Source organism: Tauraco erythrolophus, chromosome 7, assembly GCF_009769465.1.
Source record: "Tauraco erythrolophus isolate bTauEry1 chromosome 7, bTauEry1.pri, whole genome shotgun sequence".
In the NCBI taxonomy this organism is placed as follows: Eukaryota; Metazoa; Chordata; class Aves; order Musophagiformes; family Musophagidae; genus Tauraco; species Tauraco erythrolophus.
In genome coordinates, this window is record NC_141471.1 from 4,676,350 (window position 1) to 4,702,464 (window position 26,115).

Below are 26,115 nucleotides of genomic sequence, written 5' to 3' on the forward strand. Positions count from 1 at the left end.
ACTCAAGTGTCACTGGGCATTGCAATAGGTAACAGATTTTTTTTTCCCTTGCAAAGAATATTTCTTTCATCCCTTTTTCAGACCCAGCAGGACACATCTTCTGCATCCTCCTTATAGCAGTTTCTCACATTTCTTGGAAATATTTACATAGGCAATAGCCAAAAACATAGTGGGAACATGAATGGTCTAATGGGAGGGGAAAATAAGGCTCAGATCTGTGTCCAAACAAAAAGTGGCTTTGTAGCAGAAAACTCAGTCACTTACCGACTATGCACACGATTAGACAGCTCGGGGAATAAGGAAACATATCTCTAAGGTGTCCTTGATATTAAAATCTAAAAGAAGTTCATTCCCCTTTATAAATTATTTTCTCATGTATTTTGTTTCTTACAGATGCTGGTTTGGAAAAGAGCCAGGGAAATATATCGACTACATATATCAAGGGCCAGTGATTCTTGTTCTTCTGGTAAGCATGTATGTGGGTGGAAGGACACTGCCATGTCCCATTGAGGGATAATTTGATAGGCATCTGTGATGTTCCACATCTACTTTTATGTAAAATAGAGCACAAACAAGGTCAAACATCTTCAGCTGTTTTCTGAAGTTGCCACGGTAGCTAACACTGCAAGTGAGAATTGTCAGTGTTATCTGGTTCTGGCTGTTTCCTTTACCTTAGGCCATTCTTTCCTCCTCCCTCTGTAATGCTGTTTGCCTTCCTCTGTATAATGTTTTGAGATGTGGGAAGGAAAATATTCGAAAACAGGAGATACATTACAGTATCTGCTCATCCACCTGAGGGTCTTGAGAACTAGGGCAATTCCATCATGCACATTGATTGGAAAAAAGTAGTGATTGTGGTAAGGAATCGCATCTCCTTGTACAGTCATCTCCGTCTTCTTCATCTCCATCGTTGGTGTGTATTTGTTTGTTAGCTTTCCTGTTGTTAAGTTTCCTTTTCGGTGCTGCCTACAGTTAAGAGGCTGTTTATCTGTTTACCCAACACTCTTTCCCTTGTGCCAGTGAACAGTAGGCAGAGGAAGAAGGAAGCTCATTCATAAACCATTTTGAACCTTCGACTAAAATGCAGTGATGCTTTCCCAGAAAATACTGCGTGTGGATGGAAAAGATTGATGCTGTTAGAAAGGACAATGCTGAAAAACACGATTCTACTCTTCCACTCCTGTGTGGTAAAAAACACCGAGGAAGAAGGCAGATGTCCTAACAGAGAATTCACAGGGCTCAGTAGAGTCCCGTCTCTTAGGGAACCAAAATTCAGAATATCTGTCCCTTATGCCACTCCAACACACATGAAGAAGGTGCAAATGCTCCAGAACAGGCAGCAACTGCCAGCTTTTTCAAGGATAAGGAGCCTTGTGCTCTCACCTTGTCAGTGCTGTGCCTTTCATGTGATTCAGCACGAAAAAAGCTTCCTTGTTGCCTAGGAAGCCAGCTACTAATCTGAATGGTTCCTATCCTGAAATCAGGAGAGTTAATTTCTGTGTTAATTGTTAAGACACAGCAAATAGATCATATTGTGCATAGCTGAAAGGAGAAAAAAAGGTAGGAGGAGTCTGGTTTTAAGTAAAAATTATTTTCTTTATGTTCTAAGGAGAGAAATACAGTCAGTGTGATACACAAAATATAATTGTGTGTCACCAAGGGAGCCATCCCAAAACCACAAACAACCTCACAGAAAATTGACTCACTGATACAGAGACTAACTCACAACCAAATCCTAGTTAGACAACACAAGGTAGTGAGTTTGCAATACTCAGAGCATTTACTTTCCACATCACTGCCTAGAGGTCTGTGAATCTGTGAATCTACCACAACCCCTTTAGTGAACAAGATCTGTAAAATCCTTGGATAGCATCTCTGGCAGATACCATAGGTCGCTTAGAGTCATGAAAATAGCTCTGTTCTCAGCAAAACTTTAAATAAAGACCCCAAAGAGGCACAGAAAATAGATGTACAGTTGGAGGCTGCCTTTTTATATACAGGTCGTTATAGCTGCCTCTAATTTAGAGCAGCCTTGAGACCTGTCTAAACTGAGCCAATAACTGTACTGCCCTGAACTGACGTTGTGTATTGAACCTTTCTGTGTCAGCCTGCACTTGAGCTCTAATTAAAACACTAATGAGATAACAACAGTAATTGCACTGTGGGATGGAAAGCAGCTGATACAATTTAGAGAAGTAAGATAAGGGCAAGCCCACCCTTCCCTCTCCTTATGGTTCCTTCCATCAGAAAGCACTGTTTGCTGAGGAAAAGAGCTCTCTGGAAATATAGTCTAAAAGGCAAAGCTGAAAAAATCCTGTTAAAATACATTCCTGATTGCTAAAATGTGCCCGCTCCCCTTTTTTATTTTTTATAACTGACAGTTGAATCTCGTGTTTATAATTAAAATGCACAACTCTACAGTGTGTTAAAGCAACTTGACAGGCTCATTTTTTGATCCTTACATGGATAAAATCAAACCGTATATAATGACTCCAGCATCACTTCTTATTATTGGAGTTGCTGACCCTTTCAAGGGTACTGTGGGAAACGCAGGATTAAGACCACTGAAGTTTGATGTCTGCCAGGTACTCAGGCCAACACGGTCAAACATCACCCTCCCAGTATGTCCCTATGCCTCTGCCTTAACACAGATGGGGACAAAGTGCTGCTTTGAGCAACCTGATGTAGTGGAAAGTGTTCCTGCCCATGGCAGGGGGTTGGAACTAGATGATCTTTAAGGTCCCTTCCAGCCCAAACCATTCTATGATTCTATGATTCCTCTTCCCTCCAGTGAGCAATGGTCACGAGAAATGGAAGACACAAAGATTTCAAAAATGATATAGTTCTGTGACCCCTTTCAGTCACGGCCAATGGGTTGGATCTGAACTAATGAAGAATTGAAATGTTCAACTGAAGTTCATGTTTTATGAAAGAACATACAGGACAGTTCTGTGTACTGCTGGAAAGATAGACACACATGAATTTTGCAGAACAAATTCAAATTAGTTCCAAAAGAGGGCTCACACTAAAAGCTAAAATTCTAAAAACTGGATCAAATTACAGTTCCTGTCCACATATGAGCACTCAGCCTGTGGCAGTTAAAATTGGTTTCACCCACCTTAGTTAGTTAAAAGCCAAATGCCCAGAGTACAGCTCAGCTGAGTTTTGGTTACTGGTTAGACAGAAGTAGCATCATTAAGTGTTCCAGAGACATCATTATACCAACCAGTAGCAATATGATAAGGGTGCTCTAGTTGGTAAATATTCTTAGTTCCAGAGGGATAAAATCTGTTTCTAAAGATGCCAAGTCTCTTTAAAAGGTAAGAGGATTTTGTCTGTCAAAAATTATTTCCACTGGTTTTGATTTCTCATTTCCTTGCCTCTATGCCTTGAACTGCTGCAGCACAAGGTAGCACAACACCAAGAAACAGGACATGCAGGAGTTCTGAGCCTCACTGGGAAATGCAGATTGGCCAAAAATAAAGCCCTTTGATCGTGGTAGCAGTCCTCAAGTCCATCTTTAAATCATATTATTCTCTGTTATAGCTCAGGGTAAAAAAAAACTTTGAGCAATGCAGTAGAGACATTTGTTTGATTGCTTTCCTACTTGTCTTTAGAAGAAATTTGAACGTTGACTTGGGCTGAAAACAGGGAAACAATTTCAGAGACAATTTCAGAGGCAAAGGAAACTGGTATAAATGCTGATCCTGAATATTGGGTTAGAAACATGTATTTTTCTGAGAAAAACTGTGAGGGAGAAAATGTAGGTAATCATCCTTCTTTGTTTCGTTCCTGAATGGATTTTGGCTTTAACTTATCTCAGGAGAGATCTAACTAATCAGTACATTGGATGCTTTGAAATTCAATTTCTTATAGCACCAGGAAAATACACTGTTAGGTATTTTCTCTTCAAATTAGTGGGTTTTTTTTAATTCTAATGTCTTTCCACAGAGTGACATAACCAAGTTTTAATCGTACATCCCTCTCCGAAGGTAAAGAAGGGGCAAAAGTTTGGAAATACATGCCAAGGAACTGAATTTCAGCCTGATTTTATTAAGAAAAACGCATTTCTTATGTGCAATTTTAAATGTAATCCCTGTCAAAGAACAGGTGAACCATGAAAACACAGCAAGAACAGAGGACAAACCTCAGAAAACAGGCACTGGAAGCAGTTCACTGAGCTGCCTTTTTTCTCAGTAACAGCTGTTGCGAACTGATCCCGTATATGAACTGCTCTGCAATACTTCTCAGAGCTAAAATTGTCTTAAATTTTCATTTTTTTCAAACAGGCAGATCAAATTTTAGGGTGTTTTTTTTAAACTTTACATTCAGCTTGAATAGACTTTTTTCCCTTGTGCTTTTCTAACCTCTGTTTTTAGGGTCTCGTTGAAAATAATTCACCACAATTAATTAACTGCCGACATAAGTGGGCACATGACCTGATAGGAAGACCTGAAGTTCACTTCTGTCCCTGCCTTCATCAGCTCTTTGCTTCTGAACAAGTTAGGGTGCTGCTCTAGGTCTCAGCTCCCCCAGCTAAAAAGCAAGCTTAATGACACTTATCTTCCTCCGTAAAGTGCTTTGAGATCCCTGAATGACAAGTGCTAGAGGGAGTTAAGTGTCCTTAAGAAGATGGGCTCATCCTTATTGCAGTGTGGAATTTTGCTCAGGAGACAGCTGACACCTGTACCAAAGTGGTCTTTATGATGTGCTAATCACATCATAATCAGTAATGATGTAGCATTTTTGTAGTGGCAAAATCAAAGCCTTCCCGAATACTCAAGGTGTGACCACAAAAATGGATTTTTATAGCAGCATCCTGTTCTCTGTTTTTTTTTTTTTCTTTCTCTTTCTCAGAAATTCCAATTTTTTTGTTTCCTTTCTTGAGTACCACTGGGAACTGAGATGAAATTTTCAGGGAGCTAGCTAGTGTAATTCCAACATTTCTTTTGTGAATGAAAATACCCAGAGCTCCTGACTCTTCAGGTAAAGTTAAGGTGGCTTTACTTCCCCATCGTGTTACCTTTATACCGTCTGTTTTCGTGTGCCATCTTATTGCCTGGTCACTCGGTAGTGTGAGTCCCTATACAGCTGTTTGCAATCAGCTTTTATTTTTGCTGTCCTGAGTGACTTAATGTCACTAAAACTCTGTCAGCCTTCTCTTCGTTCCCTTTTATAGATCACTAAGGTCTGTGTAAAACAGCACAAATCTGCCAGTAGCCCCTCTCTATAGAGAGAACAGGCTATATACATATCCGTACCCATTTTTTCTTGTATTCCTATACATGATGCTCTTCCCTCCAAACCTCTAACAGCCAAATTTCTATAGGAGCCTTTGTAGAAGCAAATTCAAATTCCTTTCAGAAACCCTAAGTGCAAGGTCCTGCATGTGGGTCGGGGCAATCCCAAGCACAAGTACAGGCTGGGTGGAGAATGGATTGAGAGCAGCCCTGAGGAAAAGGACTTGGGAGTGCTGGTGGGTGAGAAGCTCAACATGAGCCGGCAATGTGTGCTGGCAGCCCAGAAAGCAAATCGTATCCTGGGCTGCATCCAAAGGAGCGTGGCCAGCAGGTCGAGGGAAGTGATTCTGCCCCTCTGCTCTGCTCTTGTGAGACACCACCTGGAATACTGTGTTCAGCTCTGGAGTCCCCAAAACAAGAAGAACATGGAGCTGCTGGAGCGGGTCCAGAGGAGGGCCATGAAGATGATCCGAGGGCTGGAGCACCTCTCCTATGAAGACAGGCTGAGAGAGTTGGGGCTGTTCAGCCTGGAGAAGAGAAGGTATTGCAGCCTTCCAGTACTTAAAGGGGGCCTACAGGAAAGCTGGAGAGGGGTTTTTTCCAAGGGTTTGTAGTGATAGGACAAGGGGCAACCGATTTAAACTGAAAGAGGGGAGATTTAGATTGGATATAAGGAAGAAATTTTTCACTCAGAGGGTGGCGAGGCACTGGAACAGGTTGCCCAGAGAAGTTGTAGATGCCCCATCCCTGGAAGTGTTCAAGGCCAGGTTGGATGAGGCTTTGAGCAACCTGGTGTAGTGGAGGGTGTCCCTGCCCGTGGCAGGAGGGTTGGAACTAGATGATCTTTGAGGTCCCTTCCAACCCAAACCATTCTATGATTCTATGATTCTAACCCGAGTAGACTGTCAGCTGGATCTCCCTTGTCCCCATGCTGACTCTTTCAGAAGACTTCACAAATGATGTCATTCTTCCCCTTCACACTTTATTTCTACAAAGGCTTTTCTTTACAGTGTTTGCAAAGAATTTGTCCTGCTCCAGCTTAGCTTCAGGTTATTAGACATGGCATCATCCCATATACAGCAATCACTGGCCAATGTTCCGGAAGACCATCTCATGGAGCAAGTTTTAGTAAATATTTGAGTTTGTTTAGGTTTCCAAAACCAAGACTGTGGAAAGATACGGTGTTTTTTGTAAGTACGTCACAGAGGAGAGTGGAGTTCCTGAAGATTGAAAGTATTATTGACAAAAAGGAAATTATCATAAATGAACATTAACATTTAAGCTAAAATAACCAGACTGCTAGCATTCATAGAAGTAGGCTGCATTAACTCCCTTCCAAGAGAATTAAAGGAATAGTAACACTTTATTTAACATTGCCCACTTGCACAAAGGATGTTTCAATACAGCTGTTTATAGCTGTAGGGCTTGACTCAGTAATTCCTCCCGTCCTGTGCCCTAGTTTATCAGTGTAATGATACTGTACTGTTCATGCATAATTTTTTTTTTCTTGAAATATGCTGCTCTGTGCTTTTACGGGATTATCCTAGCACCACATAGGTACTTACACTTCTGAAGAGCACAGCTGTCTTTCTGCCATCCTGTTGCATAAATTTTTTCCCAACATGTCTTTAACAGTATTGCAGGTAGAGGAAATAGGTTTATTAAGCAACTTAACCAATATTTATGGAATCCATTCCTTTCTGATATTGTCCAATGAGATAAAATCTCTAGTGTATCTTAATTTTGATCTTCACTTCCTTTTGCTTCACTGTAATGCTCCACTCACAATGCTGCAGTCCATATTGCTAAAGTTCCTTTCTTTTGATCTTCCAAAAAAGTCATAAAGGTTTGTTCACTTGTTGTTTTATATGTAGAAGCATTGCAACTATTTATGTATCTATATGCATTTCATCTTTTTCTCTCTGAAAAGCATCCCCTAGTTCTGTGCAAACATCTTCCTTGCTGATGTAATTGCACCTCTGAATATTTTCTTAGTTTCTGCTGTCTTCACACTTCTGCTTCCACTTCTGCGTTGTTCTGCTCAGAGACTGAGAATGACTTTTTATTAGTATTGACAGATTTTTTCATTTTCCCTTCTACTTCCTATCTAACTGGCTTATGTTTGATTTTTTTTTCAACCACTGGATTGCTGATTAATTTAGTTTTCCAATTGATTTTTTAAATTTCCTTCTCTCTGCAGATTCCCAGTTTTTCCACTGCTAGCAAGGTTGTAGTTCATGACCTGCAAACTGTTGACATCCCTGAGTTTTTCTTACGAGACGTTTATCATAATTTCACTGATTTGCAAGCATGCCGTCATAGCTACACATAGGATAAAGATAATAGTCTAATATGATCACAGTCCCTCCAGAGTTTATCTCCAATTCTGCCATCGTTGCTATTACTGTTTTCCTGTTTACATTTTGTAGCAGTGGAGTCCATAATGTCAAACAAGGTGTCCAATACCATGTACACTTCTACATGTCTCTTTCGTTCTAGATTTTCCAGTTCTGTTTGTGAGTTGTTCCATCATATGACCAGCAGCAGTTGCCCAGAAATCTTTCTCTGTATTCATCCTGTCACGTCTTACTCAGAATACTTTCCAGATAGGAGATCACATTTCATCAGCAAGTTGCTAGATGATTCCTTTTTGGAGGAAGGCTCTCTTGAGTCTTCTCTTGTGGTTCTTACTGTCAACACAGGGCAACTTGAATGTGCTCAGCCTGGGGAACTGCCAGGTGGACTGTGCACAGCAGTATGCCCACGTTTTAGGCTGTCGTGTCATCTTGGTCATTTTCAATGTGCTGGCGTGACCAGTTGGTTGTTGAGGGGCTATTACTCCCTCCAGGCAGGAACTCTCTGTGTGCCATTGTTATTTTTGCAAGGATGTGTGTTTACTAGTGTTGAAACATTCGGTATGTGCCTGACTTGTCAGGTGAAAGAGTTGAAGAGAAGCCCTGTTGAGTCACATGTGACTCAACCACCACTCGTGGTGGTTGACTTGACTGGGGAGTGACCTGCAGTGTGTTTCTTTAACAAAGCTTTTTTAATGCAAGATGTTTCAGGAGAGACAGAAGACCAGCACAGTAGTAAGAGGATCAAAATTGGGGTTATAAGATTGGAAAAAAGTCTGTGGACATGATCATGTGTGATGCAAGGCTCTCGTGAGGAAACTCTGATCCCAGCCAGGTCTGGAGTTGTTTTTGGACTTGGGTTTAGGTGACAGTGTGGGCAAAGGCAAGGGTCTGTGTGCTGATGTGTAACACAGACATTAGGTAAAGAGGGCGTCTGTTCATTCACTGCTCTCTCCCTTCCCCACCAAAACACAACTTCATCCCATACAATCTTCAGGATGTGTATGGTCCTGCTCTGCTTGCCTGAAGAGTTGGTCTTTCACTGCTACAGACTATGGAGTCTTTTCCACAGTCTCCCTGATCATAGCCATCCACCACATTATGCCTTGCTCTTCTTAATTGTGTCTCATTATTCCTGATCAGATAGCATTTTCCAGCACTTTACTGTATGCCAAAAGGAGTCCTTGTTGTGCCTGTGACCTTCGAAAGGGAAACTTGTGTGATAAAAGGCCTTGTCTGAGCATCATGTCAGGACAGTATGATAGAACAATTAAAATGACGCCTTAATAAACTGGCAGACTATTCATTTGAGGTCAAGATGACCACATATAATGCCCCAGCTAAAGTGACTACTCTGATGCCCATTTAGGTTACTTAATCCTGGGATGGCTTTTACTACATTGCATAAAAATGCAAAGTCTAAATAGAATAATATTTACGTTTCGTGGGAGTGAAGAGGAGCAAACATTCTAGGAAGCACAGGAGCACAAGCTTTCTGTGAAGCATAAAATAGGAAGCCCAGTAGAAATGAGCAAAATAAGTGCTAGTTGCCCATTAAACTCTCAAGAGAAGGAGAAGAGCTTAATGACTTCCCATTTAAACTCCTGAGCTTAAGAAAAACTGCAAAGAAGCCTTCACAGTCAGAGTTCCCTCTTTTCTGCATCTTGGAGTATTTTGGCTATTTCATCTCACTACAGGAGATAAATTTCCTCTCAAATGGAGTTTGGTTTTTGTGCCAGAAAATCTTTATGATCGAAATCTTTCACTGAAAAGTTTCTTTTGGTTCAAAAGAGCTTCTGGGTCTGTATGTTCAGATTATAATTGATCAGTGCCAAAACAGGTGGTGCAAATGCTTTTTGGATCACAGACTTATAACTCCATTTTGGGGTTATAATTTTCATCTCAATTTAGAAATGGAAATGCTAAACTTCCAAAGCCCTGGCAAGATATGAAAACTACTTGTTTCCCATCTGTAGTTGGAAAGGGTCTTATTCCAGCGATAAGGATATTTTTAGCACATCATAAACAAAAGTAAGAGAATAAGAAATAAGCTGGTTTACTCTGTCTTCAAGACCTCACCTTTGGATTAATTTTATCTATCAATAAATATCAAGGGAAAAATCCCTAGTTCTATTTTCAATAAGGAAGCAGAAAACATGTTTAAACAGAAATGAATAAAAATATCAAGTGAGATTAAGGATAAATAAAAAGGATGCACTGCCTGTCATCATTATTTCTCTTAAATATCCATTTGTGAGTCTCCATTTGTGGAATTGATGTGTGGGTTTTGTTTGACCTGTCCAGTTCTGAGAGAAATTAATTTGTTGACACAGAGCTGCAATAATAACAAGGAAGTCCTTGACAAATAATTGTGTACTTTGCTAGATACAGTATGGAGGCTCTTTTCTAGGAAAACTCACTTTGCAGTAGTAAGATCTTTCTTCCTTCAAAACGCTACTATATATATTTAAGGAATAAACACCAGAGGCTTCATCGAATTTGCCTGTAAATCAGAATCATTCTGGTAGTCACTAGAACTGTATGGGTTCTCTCCAGCTGAGAAAATAGCTCCATTTTCCTTTCAAAAACTTCAGCTTTTGCAGGCTGTGTGCAGCAGCCTGTTCCTCTTTGATTCCCAGGTTGTGTCTTCTGTCCCAAATGAACTCGAGCTATCATCCCTATGAGCTGTGGTACCAGGGCCAGTGTGGACAAATGGACAATAAAAATCCATCTTGAGTATGTGATGAAAACTGATCTTCAGATTAGACCTCTTTGAGTGCTACTAAAAGGTCCAACTGAGCCAAATGTCTCTCTGAAATGAAGGAGTGTTCTTTTAAAAGAAATCATTAAAATTGAACACACTGAAATGTGTTTCTAATAGGCAAAACCAGAAACAAGTATTTTGATGTTACCACATTTGCTTCTTTTGCCTTGGAATTTTTTGTTTGCTAAGCTCTGCCTTTGAGAGGTTGTCTTATTCAAGTCTTAAAGATCTCCGAGAGGAACCTTAGTAGAGACAAAAGGGAACCCTTGACATTGGTGCCTCAAAACATTTTTTTAAGCTTTCATAAATATAATGTCGCAGTAGATACAGCCACATTCATTCAGTTCAAGCTCAGGTAGGATGCCTGGGTTAGACCCATTCAGGGAGGAAAGGCTCATTGAGACACAGAGATGAGACTCTAATTCCTGTCTTTAAAAGTCCTTGGAGTTGCCTGTTGCTAAAAGTAGGACTCTCTACTTGGGCAGCGTCATTGAATGTTTGTCCTCACACTTACTCTTTACACATCAAGGTATGCAGGGTGATCAGATGACTGGATGTCAGGTCTGATACTTGTCCTTAGGTGACTACCAGGGCTTTGACAGGCATTTTGAATTCCTATGTTGAATGTTAGCAAAGTATAATTGTGTGAGTAAATGTTAGGTCTGGAGTTCAGATCAGTTTAAACTTGGGACCCTCCCTAAGAATCCAGAGGAGTTTGGATCTAGGATTTTACAGAGCAGCCATTTATGAAGATCAAAACAGGAGACAAAACTCCCAGGTCTGAGTTTGTTTCTGCAGTTGGGTAAGGTGGAATTCCAATGGTTTGGGAGCCTTCAGTGATCAGTGGGACAGATTTTCTGTAAATGACAATTACTATTGTAGCACCAAAGTGCCAGACGAGTTAAGGCAGTCAACCATTAACCAAAGAATTCTTGTTCTGTTCCTTCATCCTTTTCCAAAAATCGGTGTGACTTTGTATTCACAGCTATTCCATTGGGAAATGTTAAGACTGTCAAGATAGAATTTATTTAATCTAACTCAGAAGAGAGATATTTTTGCCTAAATGTAGGTGCATAGTACCTTTTCAGATGCTCTATCCGCCCCACATGGGTTTGGCAGAGAGAATACAGATCCCCTAGAAAGCCCATATCATCTGAAAAATTAGTTTGAGGTCAGGCAAGATATACCATGGCACCAAAAATGTCTCTCAGTGACTGTGTTTAGGGAAATAAATTCAGCCCTGTAATACAGCCCTATAATATAATGCCCTTCCAACAGGTCTGTCTAAGCAAGTCACTTAAAGAGGCACTTCAAAGTGGAGTCATCTCATGCTGAAGTAAACATCTCAAACAGACAGGAGGAACTATAATGTAAAAGTAGCTGGTTTTCTCCATCGGTTATTAAAGGAGCTGGTGGTAACTAGCTCAGGGGTGGGTGTCTACCTTAGGGTTCTCCACAAGACAACTCAGTTTTATTGCAGGCATGAGACCCAAAGCAGCCCATCCAGTGTTTGAAGGATTGCACAGCAAAAGAGAACTTTGGGAGGAAGATAGAAGGAAAACAATATAAAAATAAGATGTTTCCAAGACCATCTACCTTGTTGACAAATACATGACTACAAGCATTAATGGAAGAGGCAGGATTATAGTCGCTCTGAAATGAAGACTTGAGATTACTGAGTATGTCCTCAGGTGGATTTTAGTGGCTGTCTTCAGACCCACAAGCTTGAACACGGCTCATGTGACTAAGGATGTGCAGCATATTCAATGCAAGATCTTGGAAGAGGACTTGGGGTGAGTGGCCAATGCCCCAGATCTGGTTTCAGTGCTCCTCTCACCTCGAAAATGTTACAGAAATAATGTCACTAGCAGGCTTTCCTCTGACACCTGAGCAGCTTGTTAAAAGTAAGCACCAGTATATGTGCCTTCTGCTGCTGTAGACAGTTGGGGTCTCTTATCAGCCCTGTGTCACATGTACCAGTGCCACTCGTAGGCCTCAGCTATGCAGGAGTGCCTCAGATGCTGCTGTGGTCTGTGCTTGTGTAGCTGAATTGTCTCCCTGAATGTGGCCTCCACTGGGATGCTCAGCTTTAGGTTGTACCCAGCACACAGTGAGCATCAATCGAGATAGTCAGCCCAGAGAAGTTGTGGATGCCCCATCCCTGGAAGTGTTCAAGGCCAGGCTGGATGAGGCTTTGGGCAACCTGGTGTAGTGGAGGGTGTCCCTGCCCATGGCAGGGGGGTTGGAACTAGATGGTCTTTAAGGTCCCTCCCAACCCAAACCATTCCACGGTTCTATGATTCTGTTACTGCTGCCAACGAGATGAGCAAGCCAGCTGTCACCTGGCATCAGTGCAAACACACGTGAACATCTAGGTGAAATGTATTAATACATCTTTTCTATATGTCATCATTGTTTTCTTTCTGCACCTCTTGGATAGGGGGAGCTTAGGGGAAAGAGGAGGAGAATGAAAAATTGATTTATGTAGATAAGAGTATTTCTAGTGAAGTAACTCCCAAACTTTTCAGCTAGCAATTCTCCTCCTGAACTGATGAATCACACTTCTGCAATTTAATCTGAGAGAGGATCAAAATCCCTAATTTATCTGATGCAGCCTGTGGCAATTTCAATTTCCAGTTCCCTGCTGTCACATCAGACTAGAACTCATGAAACTTGAAATGCTTTCTCCAGCCCAGTTCATCATGTTAATCCCATGTGATTAGTCTTCGTTATACTTGGAGCTTGCCCTTGCCTAAGAGTCTAATTCCTTCTGGCACCTTCCATTATGATTGCAAAAGTGGCAAGTTTTGGATTGGTGCCTTTTTTGCATTCTCGATAGAAGTAACCCAAACCTGGCTCTGAGCTGATGAAGAACTTTGAGATTTGATGGGAGAATTTCAGAGGCAGCAGTGTTCTTTTTGTGAAGGACACCCGCATCCACCGCCCCTGCAGTAGACACTGCCTGAACATTTCTCTTTCTGTTATCGAGGAATGGTGCAGTCACCAATGTGAGGAGTTTAAGATTCGAGTCAAACCAGTGATATGAAGCTGGTTTTGTCTCTGATAAATAAAGGGAGAACCAGTTGACTTCAAGCTCTTGAATATGACAAAGACAATTCTACCAAGAACAAGTATAGAAACTGCAGTTTTATTTGTTTCTTATACTCCCTAAGGCTCTGCTCTGTTAAGAAAATCATTTCAAGAAGTGTCACACGTTAACTCCTACAGCAGCATTTTTGTGTCTCACATAATAAGCGTTTAATGTACCTGATTCCCAGTGCTGCCAGTCTCCCAGTGTCTGCTCGGGTGCTTATTGCACCATTTGTTGTAAACAATGTTACAGTGACTGCAGGGAGTGATATGACGGATGCCAAGATATTGTAATAACTGAAATATGCCACGTTACACTGAAAAAAAGGACCTTATTTTGAGAACACCTTCAAATTGTCAACTCTGCTACAGCGTTCATAAATAGTTGGAAGTCAATCACAGAATTGTTCCATTCCTAGACTGCAAAATGCCAGGAGCCCTGGGACTCTGGAAATGCATGTGAGATACCTATCTTCTCACAAGCTTAGGTTGTGACCTCAGCAGTCCTGAGGTAAGAGTTCTGTAGTTCTGACAGTGTACATAGAATCATAGAATGGTTTGGGTTGGAAGGAACCTCAAAGATCATCTAATTCCAATCCCCCTGCCATGGGCAGGGACACCCTCCACTACACCAGGTTGCTCAAAGCCTCATCCAACCTGGCTTTGAACACTTCCAGGAATGGGGCAGCCACAACTTCTCTGGGCAACCTGTTCCAGTGCCTCACCACCCTCTGAGTAAAGAATTTCTTCCTTAGATCTAACCAAAATCTCCTCTCCTTCAGTTTAAATCCATTGCCCCTTGTCCTATCACTACACACCCTTGTCAAAAGTCCCTCTCCAGCTTTCTTGCAGGCCCCCTTTAGGTACATCATTGACAATTTTGAGACAGATCAGTATGTTGCAAGCTACCCTACTTTATGTGTTGAAAGCAACCCAAAACTCTCTCCTAGGTGCCGAATTCTTCTGCTGATGACAGTCTACAAATCAGAATCTTCTTTTGGTTTTTTTTTTTTCTTTCCTGTTTACACTGAGAGGAAACTTATGTAAGAAAATGGTTAGCAGTGCTACAACAACAGTAATTAGGGCAAATCTCAGTTCTCAGCGGTGAGAGAAATAATAATTACCCAGCTCAGCAGATTAAAAAGAGAAGTGGTAAATCCATCATCTCACCTTTAAAGACAGTGCAAAAAAATAGGCATTTTTCAAGTATGATTCATCTGCTCTATTTTAAATGTCTCTTGTGGAGTGCAATGTATAGCCTCCACCAGATATGATAGGAGTCCAGTGTGACTAGCTCACATTCAGATCTCGGCAATGCAGTCTTGTACTTTGGGTCTGGGGAGCCCTACGTAACCATCACAGCCTGCAGTGAAGTGGGAGAGTGGTTTCAAACACAGCCCAGTGCTGCCAAATATCCTGCACAGGGAGCCTTGGATGAGCTGAGCCAGACATGGATGCAAACAGCCAAACAAATCCCACCCTTAGTTCTTTGTAGCACCCAGGAATGAAGTAAAAGGGGGTAAAAGTAAGTTCCTTGCTGGGACCATTCCTTTTGTACTCCATTTTCTTTGCTGTTCTGAAAACATTAATAGCTGTTGGATTTTTGCTGCATAATCTGATATTTCTAGTAAAATTCTGAGTCTGTTGCAATCAATGCTAAAACCAAGAGGCTGTTTTCAATCAGATTGGAACTGCAAAATGTGCCTTTTAAGGTCTGTCACATCCTTTAAGCCACTGTTTGACTCACTGGAGTTATTTTTTCCTCTCTTTTCCTTCTTTTGCAGATAAATTTTGTATTTCTATTTAACATAGTTAGGATTTTAATGACAAAGCTGAGAGCTTCTACCACTTCAGAAACAATACAGTACAGGTAAGTCAGCTGGTGCTTCTTGCTGTTTGTGGTGTTAACAACGAGCTGCCTTGCCTGCCCTGTCCTTGTCCCATCTTTGTCTTTCCAGATGCCACTGTTGATCTCAGAGGGTGCCTTTCTCACCCCTCGAGCTCATACTGTTAGGTACACAGTATTTATTTTTGCAGGCTACCTGTAAAAATGTGCCTACATTGTTTCTATCCACTCCATTTCAGTGTCCAAACAATGCAAACAGGCTGGGTGTACAGGCGTGGAGATACTTGCCACAACCACCAGTGTCTTTACCTCCTTCAGGCTTGCACATGCCCCAGCACATATCTGAAGTTTCCCCCTTCCAATGAAATCTGAGGGATTCGATTTCAAGTGAGGACAAGGAACTTTATCAATCTCTATATGTATTATATTATAAAAATATATCCTAACTCCTTTCACCGATGACTAGACCATTCATTCAGCTAATCTGGGGAATCAGTGGCAAACTGTTGAGTCCCTGCTAGGTTGCTTCTCTGTCCCAGTCTCTAGTTTTATAGATGCAGAGCAACACAATATCAAGACTTTGGAATAAATCATGTCCACATGCATATTAAGATCCTTGTTCATGCTAATAACCTAACAGAGACAGAAGTAAAAGAGCAGAGCCTTGGCCGAAACTCTTACATCTGTAATCAATAACAGTATCGTTGCTAATGATTACTGTGTGTGTACAGGTATTTACAGTAGAGTTTAATGGTTTTTTTGAAGTGTAGGGTGTGGGAATGAAGGGCGATTGTGCCCTCTACCATCAGCCGGTCCCAGCATTAGTGTAACCACTCAGCGGGTTGCATCACGGACTGATCCTTAACTAATCATTACCTTTCTTTATATGGGATGGCTTCCCAGGTGGATCAGTTTCCTGAGCTGGCTGTGTAACCTCACAAGCACTAGTATGGCAGAAAGGACAAGACAGGAATGTTTAGCCCGTGGCAGCAGAAGGAAGGTGGCCTGGCCCCTTCCAGCCACAGTGTGGACTGAGATCAGTCTAAACAGTCTAAAAGCCTTTCTTGTCTTACCATTTTCAGTATCTTGCAAGATGGGCCAGAGTTTTGGAGTATTTATGGACAGGTCCTCACAGTGGGAAACAGCATAGATTTTGTAGAGTAAAATGGGTCACAAGCCTCTAAATTGTTTTTAGATAAAATCTTACTGTATCAAGCTGAGACTTGAATCCCGATATCCTCAAACCACCCTGCTCTTGACTTTGGAGGCAGTTTTGCTGCAGTAATGAGGTTTTGTTGTTTTGCCTGATTCCGTCCTTTGACTTCTGTCTGGGGTTTGGGGACAAATGTGAAGTTAATGCAGTGGTCTGATTTTCTTGTTCAGACTCTTCTCTGCACGTTTCCTGAGAACCAAAGGAGGAAAATACCCCTTTTTCATACTCAAACCTCATGCTGTAAAACTAAAACGAAAAAACACTGATTCAAATCTCAGTACATTTTCTGCCTGCTGCAGTTTGCAGAGGGCATTAGAGATGTTAGATTCTGAAGCAACCTAAAGTAACTGCCTTCATCGTTGAACAGATGACGGTGATCTTATCCTCACTACAAGCTCTGTGAGGGAATCTTCTTTCTCACAGCCTGAATAGAAATCCTTATCATTCCAAGAAGACCTGGGGCAAGCCTTGCTGCTCTAAAGCTACGTAGTCCAAACCGTTGTTAAGCAAATATTAAATGATGTGGCAGTATGTCAGGTTTGTATAACAAGGTTTTGGTAGCAGGGGGGCCACAGGGGTGGTGTCTGGTGTCGTGGTTTAGCCCAGCCAGCAGCTAAGCCACCAGGCAGCCGCTCACTCACTCCTTCCCCTCGGTGGGATGGAGAGGAGAAAAATGTAGCAAAAGGCCTGAGGGTCGAGATAAGAACAGAGAGAGATCATCCACCAACCATGGCCTCGGGCGAAACAGGCTCAGTTTGAGGATAAAATCAATTTAATTCCTTAACTGTTCATTCAGAAACAAAACCAAATCTTAAAAACACCTTCCCCCCACCCCTCCCTTCTTCCCAGATCTACCTCCTCCTCCCAGCAGCACAGGGGGACCAGGCATGGGGGGGTTGCAGGTCAGTCCGTCACACGTTGTTTCTGCTGCTTCTTCCTTAGAAGGGGGAGGACTCTTCACACTCTTCCCCTGGTCCAACGTGGGATCCCTCCTCATGGGAAATAGTCCGCAAAGCTCTACAATGTGAGCCCTTCCTGCAGGATGCAATCCTTACCCTTCAGATTGCTCCAGCATGGGCTTTTCCCACTGAGTCACAGCTTCATAGGGTGCAGCCACCTGCTCTGGTGTGGAGTCCCTTCCCACGGACTGCAGATGCATCTCTGCTTCACCATCAGTCTCCAGCAGTGTGGAGGGTCCTTCCCATGGAGACAGTCCTCTGCAAACTCCCTCAGGCACAGGCGTCTCTGCTCCAGCATGAGGTTCTCCACGGACTGTGGGTGGGTCTCTGCACCACCGTTGGGCTGCAGGGGAATCTCAGCTCCGGCACCTCCTCCCGCTCCACCTTCGCTGACCTGATGTCTGCGTGGCCATTTCTCTCAGGTTTCAGTCGTCTCTCCGCTGCAGCCATGCTGGGCGCGACGAACCTTGGTGGTCCCAGCAGGACGAACTCCAACCAGTTGGCACCTTGGGAGCGGGGCACTTTGGAGCTTTCCAAATCGCACTGCCACAGCCATCTCCAGTCGAGTGGCAGTGGCCCAACGTGGGCAGCTGCCTGCCCGGGAGGCTGGGGGGAGGCCCCCCGCCTCACCCCTCTCCTCACTGTGCATCCAGCCTGATTCGGGCTCCTTTGTCCCCTTCTTAAACATGGCATTTGCAGAGGCGCTGATGGCTCATCCTTGACCTGAGGGGAGGGGGAGTCCGACTTGGCCAGAGGCAGGTCCAAGCAGTTTTGGAGCTGAGGAGGCTTCTCACATCTCCTCACAGGGGCTGTCGCTGCATCTCCTCCCCTGCTACCAAAACCCCACCACATAAACCAACAGAGGTGGCTTCTGTGAGAAGCTACTAGAAGTTTCCCCCATGTCCGACAGAGCCAATGCCAGCTGACTCCAAAATGAACCCACCACTGGCCAAGGCCGAGCCCATCAGAGACAGTGGTAGAGCCTCTGTGATAACATACTTAAGAAGGGGGAAAAAAATGGCGCAACTCCAGCCAAAGATTGGAGTGAGAATCTGTGAGAGCAACAACTCTGCAGACACTGAGGTCAGTGAAGGAGGGGCAGGAGGTACTCCAAGCACTGGAGCAGAGATCTCCCTGTAGCCCATGGTGAAGACCCATGGTGAGGCAGGCTGTGCTCCTGCATCCAATGGAGGTCCATGATGGAGCAGAGATCCACCTGCAGCCTATGGAGCACCCCACACCGGAGCATGTGGATATGCCCGAAGGAGGCTGTGACCCCATGGGAAGTCCACACTGGAGCAGTCTCCTGGCAGGACATGTCAACCCGTGGAGAGAGGAGCCCATGCTGGAGCAGATTTGCTGACAGGACCTGTGACCCTGTGGGGGACCCACACTGGAGCAGTGTGTTCCTGAAGGACTGCACCTGGTGGAAGGGACCCCTGCTGGAGCAGTTTGTGAAGAACTGCAGCCCCTGTGAAGGACTCGCATTGAAGAAGTTCATGGAGGACTGTCTCTCATGAGAGGGACCCCACAATGGAGCCGGGGAAGAGTGTGAAGAGTCCTCCCCTTGAAGAGGAAGGAGCAGCAGAGACAACATGTGATGAGCTGACTGCAACCCGCATTCCCCTGCACCACTGTGAGGGGAGAAGGTAGAGAAAATCGGGAGTGAAGTTAAGCCCAGGAAGAAGGGAGGGGTGAGAGGAAGGTATTTTTAAAGTTTATTTTCATTCCTCATTTTCCTACTCCGATTTGATTGGCAATAAATCAAATTAATTTTTCCCTATGTTGAGTCTGTTTTGCCTGTGATGGTAACTGGTGAGTGATCCCTCCCTGTCCTTATCTCAACCCACGAGCTTTTCGTTATGTTTTTTCTCCCCGGTCCAGCTGAGGAGGGGGAGTGATAGAGCAGCTTTGGTGGGCACCTGGCATCCAGCCAGGGTCTGCCCACCACGGGCAGCTACTTTGTTAAGACTGTCACTCTCCCCTGACACTGGCAATGTTTTTGTGCTCCCCTGCCTGCCTAATTGCCTGTCTTTATCTGCCTGTTATGGCATTATGCAGGGATTTATCCAGACTTGGCAAAATTGAAGTCTTCTGTGTTTGTACAGTATCTAGCACAATGAGGTGCTGTTCCGCAGCTGACATCCCAGACACTATTATAGCACCAATAATAAAAATTAGTCTCTAATAATTCTGTTAATAATCACTTACACGGCATTGTGCACCATCTGCTTGTGTATTATTTATAAGACAGTCCTAAGCAATTGTGTTGGGTGTGCAGGTGTTGCAGAGAGAGCGCGTTTATACTCCAGACAGAATCAAAAGATGGAGCAGAGCAGGTCTCACAGGCACAGCAGCTGAATTGTGCACTTTCTGCGTCACCCTGAGGTGTAAGAAATCACTCACTGGGGCTGCAGGGAATCTCAAGGCTTCAGCCTAATGCAAGCCTCATTCATAGGACCGAAACTGTCTGGAAGAAGAAAAGAGAAAAAGGGAGGGCTTTAAAAAAGGTTTCCATTTGTCCCCTGGAGTTCAGGGGACAGCAGGATTCAAAGTCAAATGCTTTTCCAGAACGTTTCTCCAGGTGGTCAGACACTGGTCAGAAAGTGTTAACTGGCAAACTCACCTGTGGCTTCACAACCCAAAGTGGAGGCTGTCACTCTTTCCACACTACCCTGCTAAACTCTATCCAGCCTTTCGGACATGGGATCCCATAGGTTCCCCCTTAAATATTCTCTCCCAAGCCCTAAGAAACTTGTGTTCTTCATTGCCTGAGGACCCTAGGAGCTTCCATCTCGGGTTGCACAATAATCTGTTCACAAACCTCGGGACTGTTCCTCTGCAGGCAGGCTGAGAAGTGTCTAAAACTTGGATGTCCTTCTGGGAAAAAGCTCAAATTGGTTTTGTCCATTGTGCAAATATAGTCTTCCACTGCTACCCTCAGCACGTGCTCTAGCAGCATACCTCGAGAGGTGGAGGTACCCACAGGGAGTACTTGTGTTCCTTAACTCCATTCACTCGTGTTAGACACTGGATGGAAGTTGATATGTGGATTTCCCTCTTAAAATGCTTCTTTCTTCCAGTGCCTGCACATATGGGACAGTCTTAGGCTGTCCTTTTGCTTTCTTACCATATTTTGACATGTGCAGGTGATGAACTGTCCTAAGGAGGCACCTAAGTTTCCTCTCCAGCTGGTGTAGGTACTTCACTTTGCTCTGAATTGCTCTGAGACTCGTCCCCCTCTCCACTAAAGGAGTGGTTTGTTTGGATTTAGTCAATCCAGAGCAGTTCAGTTAACACCGTTGTTCTTTCTTGTGCTCACTCGTGATTTCTGTTTCCTCCCCACAGGAAGGCAGTCAAGGCAACGTTAGTTCTTCTGCCTCTGCTAGGCATCACCTATATGCTTTTCTTTGTCAACCCTGGTGAAGATGACATCTCCCAGATTGTCTTCATCTATTTCAATTCCTTCCTGCAGTCTTTTCAGGTAAGAGGGCTGATACCAGCTACTGCTGAAAGGATCCTCAGTACTTTTCAGCCATGAAACTTATGGCAATTAAGTAAATGATAGAAATAATAGTTGATTGTTCATGCTGATGTAATAGCTGTATAAGCATGTCATATGGAGTGGAGATCTCTCCATGTGTACCAAAGGGATTCATCTCCCTTAACATCAGCACTGTGTTCAGCCTATAGCTACAGCTCCTCACCTGGGCTCCATCTACAGGATGAAGAAAGAGATGATGTTTCATCCTATCCTAAACTGCCTGAGAGGGAATGATGAATCACTCTCCCAAGACATCGTTCTTTTCACAGGCTGCACAATGAGCTGAGACTTAGACTAGATTCTACTAAAACAAGGAGAAACAACTCCTACCTGTTGGGCTGGCTTGATTAAGACGTTAGTTATATTACCCAGCCTCTCACTCCAGCTCTCCTGCAATGCTGCGTGCACTTAGCCATCAGACCGTACCAGCTGAGAACTCATACCCTGTCTCCTCCCTCCCTGAGTTTAACAGGAGTTCTGCCAGGATGTAAAAGGCAGTGGAATGTGAGTAATTGCCTCAGCCTTCTGGATTTGACACAAAACCAAAAGTGCCTGAAGACCGTGAACGGTGTTTAGCCACACATTTCTACTTAGGTGTGTCCTACAGCTTTACCTCTGCTTAAAGAGCTTCCTGAACTAGGGTAGAACTTGACATTAATGTGTTATCTGCCGGAACGAGCACTGTGATACCCAGGATATCAATACAAATACACAGCACACATGCTGTCAAGCCAAATCTAGGGTTAAGGACTACAAAAGTTTTGAGCTTTGGATTACTGGTTTTACTGATTGCATGTTTAGCTTTGAAACGCAGAGCATCCCAGCTGAAATTGAAACTAAATATTCAAAATGAAAAATGTCCTTTTTAATCTACGAAGAAAGGAACTTTAGCCTTTACCAGTGAACCAATCCACATTTTTCGTTCCCTAAAAATAATGATATTTTTTATCTGCTGGTGCTCAATGTCTCAAAAAATGCTACACTGCTTATTTTATTGCTGGAGTTATGAAGACATGTGTAAGAAAGAAAGCACAGGGAATCTCTCCTTTTTGGTAACACAAGTCCATTGCTGAAAGTAAAATGTGTAGGATTCCGCTCCCAGGTTTAGAGATGAAAGTGTCATCATGTTGTCATCTGAGCTTCCATCATGGTCATTACAATCTTAGCAGTCATTACAGGGGTCTGGTCACCACTGTCAATAGATTCCACAGAGCAGTTCGGCTCAGATGAACGTAAGCAACCTGATGATACATTTGCCCACACAAGACCATCTAAGGCCATTTGACCACCACCCTATTATGTCTGAGACATCCACCTAGAGCTGGCAGGCGTGACATAGCACCTGTGAGGGGTCTGTGCCGTTTTGGGGAGACAGCTGGAAGCTGTAGATAATGCTTCAGCACAGGTGAAGTGGCAATGTCCTCTATCAGTGGAAGAGCTGTCGAGATTCTAGCTCTTATGCCACCTGTGAGCTGTAAGACAGTATTTTCTCATGAAGTTGTTGGGTAAAGATTTCAACTGTCTAGAAGTAGATGATCTCAACAAGATTATGATTTGCTCAGGATAATCCCAGGATAAAGCTCAGTCCTGATTCTGCGTGTTAAAATACTTAAACAATAACTGACTGCTTTCTATTCTTTTCAGGGTTTCTTTGTGTCAGTATTTTACTGCTTCTTGAATGGTGAGGTAAGTAGCGTCTCCTGCTGTTGATGTAATTAATTCTCAGGAGGTGGAACCTACCTGAATGCCTGATTATAGGGACATTAAATGTTTTTACATGGAGTCATAGTCCCTTCAGTTGGTTGCTCTTGCAGAAGTTTCTGTTAATGTGTATCTGAATTTCCCAGCCCTCTTTGTAGGTCTCCTTTGTTCGCCAAGCTTTATCAAATTCAGGTTTTTACCTGGAAAGTCAGGGAAGAGGAAAAGAAGTCTTCTCAGATTATAAAGTTATTGTTCTCCATTTTAAGACTTCTTTGAAGTTTCTCTTTAATTAAAAATGTTATTTCTGAGCATGCGTGAGCATTACTTCTGAGCTGGGCTCTTGTTAGGTATATGCTGCAGGTGACCCATTTTTATAAGGAGATTTTCATGCTGAGTTTAGAGCATTATTTTTTGTATGTGGATATCTATCTCCGAGTGTTCAATGCCTGTTGCATTCAGAAAAGAGGGTTGGGGACAGGCTCGGTGGTGTTCCTCAGTGTTAATTTTAGGTACTGCTACTCAAGTAAGAAATATTTCACTAATATCCCTCAGTGTTTGATTTGCATCCCAAAATGTGAGAGATTTATATCTTTTCCCCTAATTACGCTGCTAGTGCCTCATTTACCTGCGTTTGAGCATGTCATCTTTGTCCAGTTAAAATTAGGATCTCTGCAGAAATTAATGCCATGTCTTAATTATTCCTGCTGTATTGGCATGTATTTCGTACGTGCTGCTGCTTAATTTCATTGTGGGCACTGTGTGGGCTCCTGTGTGGCACTAGGATAAAGAATGGGCATGTCTTCTCACCCAGCTTGCTCTGCAACATTTTCTATACTTCAGCCAATGAAGTACCACTATTTTTATTTTTTTTTGCTTTTCTTCATTTCCCCTCTTCCTCCTTAATTCTGAGGTGATGTTAACACGAAGCGACACCTCTTTCTCAGATTAGACACATGCCACTTTTATATACAGGCAGCAGCGTGTTCTCAGCTCTCTTTCCAACTTTCCTTCAATAAATTCTGACCTCTCAATAAATAGGGAGGTGAGATCTTCCCCAAAAAGTACAGGCACTTGATCTGTGGGACTACAGTTATGTCAAAACCTTGCCACATGCCTGAATTGCTCGTGACCATACTTTGTTTCTGTGAGCTGCTGTGCTGCTCAATCTGATGAGGTTAAAGGCACCAGAAGTCTGGCAGGTCCCTTCAGTACTGCTTGTCATATTCATCGGGTTTGCATTGTTAATGTGGAAGGAGAATCTTCCATGTAGACAGCAGGCTTTTTTCTGTCTTTTTTTTTCTTGCCACCAGTGCCACAGTGAACATCAGGGGTGGAACCTGGGACACGTGATTTCATAGTCAGTCAGGACTTCGAATTACCCTAGTGCACTTCTATTTTGTGGACTTGGCCTAGGACCAGTTGGCTGTTCATACCAGGCTTTCGCTTTTTTGTCTGTTCTGGGATTCTTTCAGCTGTCTTGTAGTGGGAGAAATATCTCCTTTAGTACAGCAGTCTGAAATTCTCTGTCCAAGGCCACGAGCCAACTTCCCTTCTGTAACTTAAATGAGTTCAGACATAGTCAAGCTTGTTGAAAGGCGAGATGGTTCACCTCATGTACTTCTATGCCTTGATAACAATCTACTAGCAGTTCTGGAATAATTTCCATAACAGTGATTTTCCCAGCTATATCACACTACTATTACAGTTTGAATGGGCATTTCTAGGAGTCAGTTCAAGTTAAGATACCCAACTTGAGTGACGTAGGTGATCTTCATTCATTTCCCTAAATATAGCTATCTGGTGCCACTTCAGAGGCTATAGAGTATCAGAGGCATCCACATGGCTCTACCAGATATGATACAAGATGTATAGAAGATCCACACCTTCTGACCAGGAAGCGGGAAGTCAAGAGGGATACAATGGGGCTTCTCAAATGGCACAAGCTCTCTATGTCACAAACTCAAGACAATCAAAATAATCTTTTTCTCATCAGCTTAGCCTACAATAGACACTTCAATTTGCTCACCTGAACAACTCTTGTTTTCACTGACAGTATGGACTAGCTCTCCAGTGACTGCATGCTTAGACATTCCACTCACCTGTAGACACCTACAAATAGCTGAATTTGTGAGGGAAATCTTCCCTGTAGCCGTCTGTTTACATCTAATGTGTAACTTCCACTAGCTAAACCATGCCAACTCCCTGACTACTTCTTTGAGATATAACATAAGTCTAAACCCCCCAAATATTGGAGCATTGTCTATTTCAAAAACTGTGAAAGGACTTTGGACTCATCTTAATGTACTGAGGGAATGTTTTTGAGGTATCATAAAAGTTTTAAAGGGTGAAATTTCCTGCCCTGTTCTAGCTTCAGCTCTGCGCAGCTTAGAAACAAGTAGCAAATTCAGTGAATTTTCAGAGCTTTCTGGGTTTGTAATCATGTTGTCCAAGAAAAAAATTGCATCTTGTAGTACACTATTATAAAAGTTCTCCCTTACGATTGTGCCTGTCCTCCCTAGATCTCCACATGAGTATGTGGAGATCTAAAAGCATTCTAAAAAAGAGTGTATGCTTCCGAGATCACATCCTGAAGGCCACATCACATCCCATCCCATTGCAAAAGCTTGTTGTATCTCCATGCTGTATCTTGCCTCCTTGCGAAGTGAGCGGCCTGTGCAGGCTACATTGCCAACTGAGGCGTATGTGAAGGCCTTGGTTGGCAGCACAGCAGAAGTGTAAACTTCCGTGTCTAAGCAGCGAAAGCCATACTGATTTACCACTTGATTGGATTTGCAGTACATTCCTTTCCTTAATTATTTGCTATGAAAAAGCCTGTATTCCTTACGCGAACAGCATCGCATCAGAGGTATGGAAGTATCGAAATATCATTTTGCATTCTCCTGACATCAGTTGCTCCCAGAGAGGCGTCCCTACTAGAAGAGGGGGTGAAGGAAAGGCCACTGAATCCACATGAGGTACTACCACTCTTAATGAGATCCACAAGAGATTTTGCTCTAAAAGCAAAATATCCTGTAAGTAGTAGCCTTTCAGTAGCCCGAAATCTTTATAAATATCACTGAAGCCTTGGTAAATTATTATCTCTTCAGTGAGTCCAATATTCCTGTCTCTGTGATAGATGGGCTGATGACTTGCTGTCTCAGAAGGTTTTAAATGCTTCAGGTTTTCCAGTTATGACAGAGTTGGGTTCTTTAAATGCATGTAATAGTCTTTATTCATCCCACACAGAGCCAGACCAGCTCTTAATGATGACACAAGCAAGAAGGCTAGAAAATCCATTAATTTAAAGCTTTAATAATGCTGGGATCTCAGCTGCATTACCGTCTTTGATACAGATGCCACTAGGTACATACAAACTTCCAATAACTGTCTGTAGTAGAGCTCAA

General features: G+C 42.9%; 1 protein-coding gene across 1 annotated transcript in view; it reads left to right on the forward strand.

Annotated features, from left to right (window-relative positions):
- The window catches only part of CRHR2 (corticotropin releasing hormone receptor 2), a 116,130-nt gene that overhangs the window by 78,574 nt on the left and 11,441 nt on the right, over positions 1-26,115 (forward strand). Inside the window, exons 8-11 of the mRNA XM_086614597.1 lie at positions 394-466; positions 15,233-15,318; positions 20,815-20,950; positions 22,655-22,696. Of these exons, the coding sequence (XP_086470723.1) occupies positions 394-466; positions 15,233-15,318; positions 20,815-20,950; positions 22,655-22,696 (337 nt within the window). The remainder of the gene's footprint in view (positions 1-393; positions 467-15,232; positions 15,319-20,814; positions 20,951-22,654; positions 22,697-26,115) is intronic.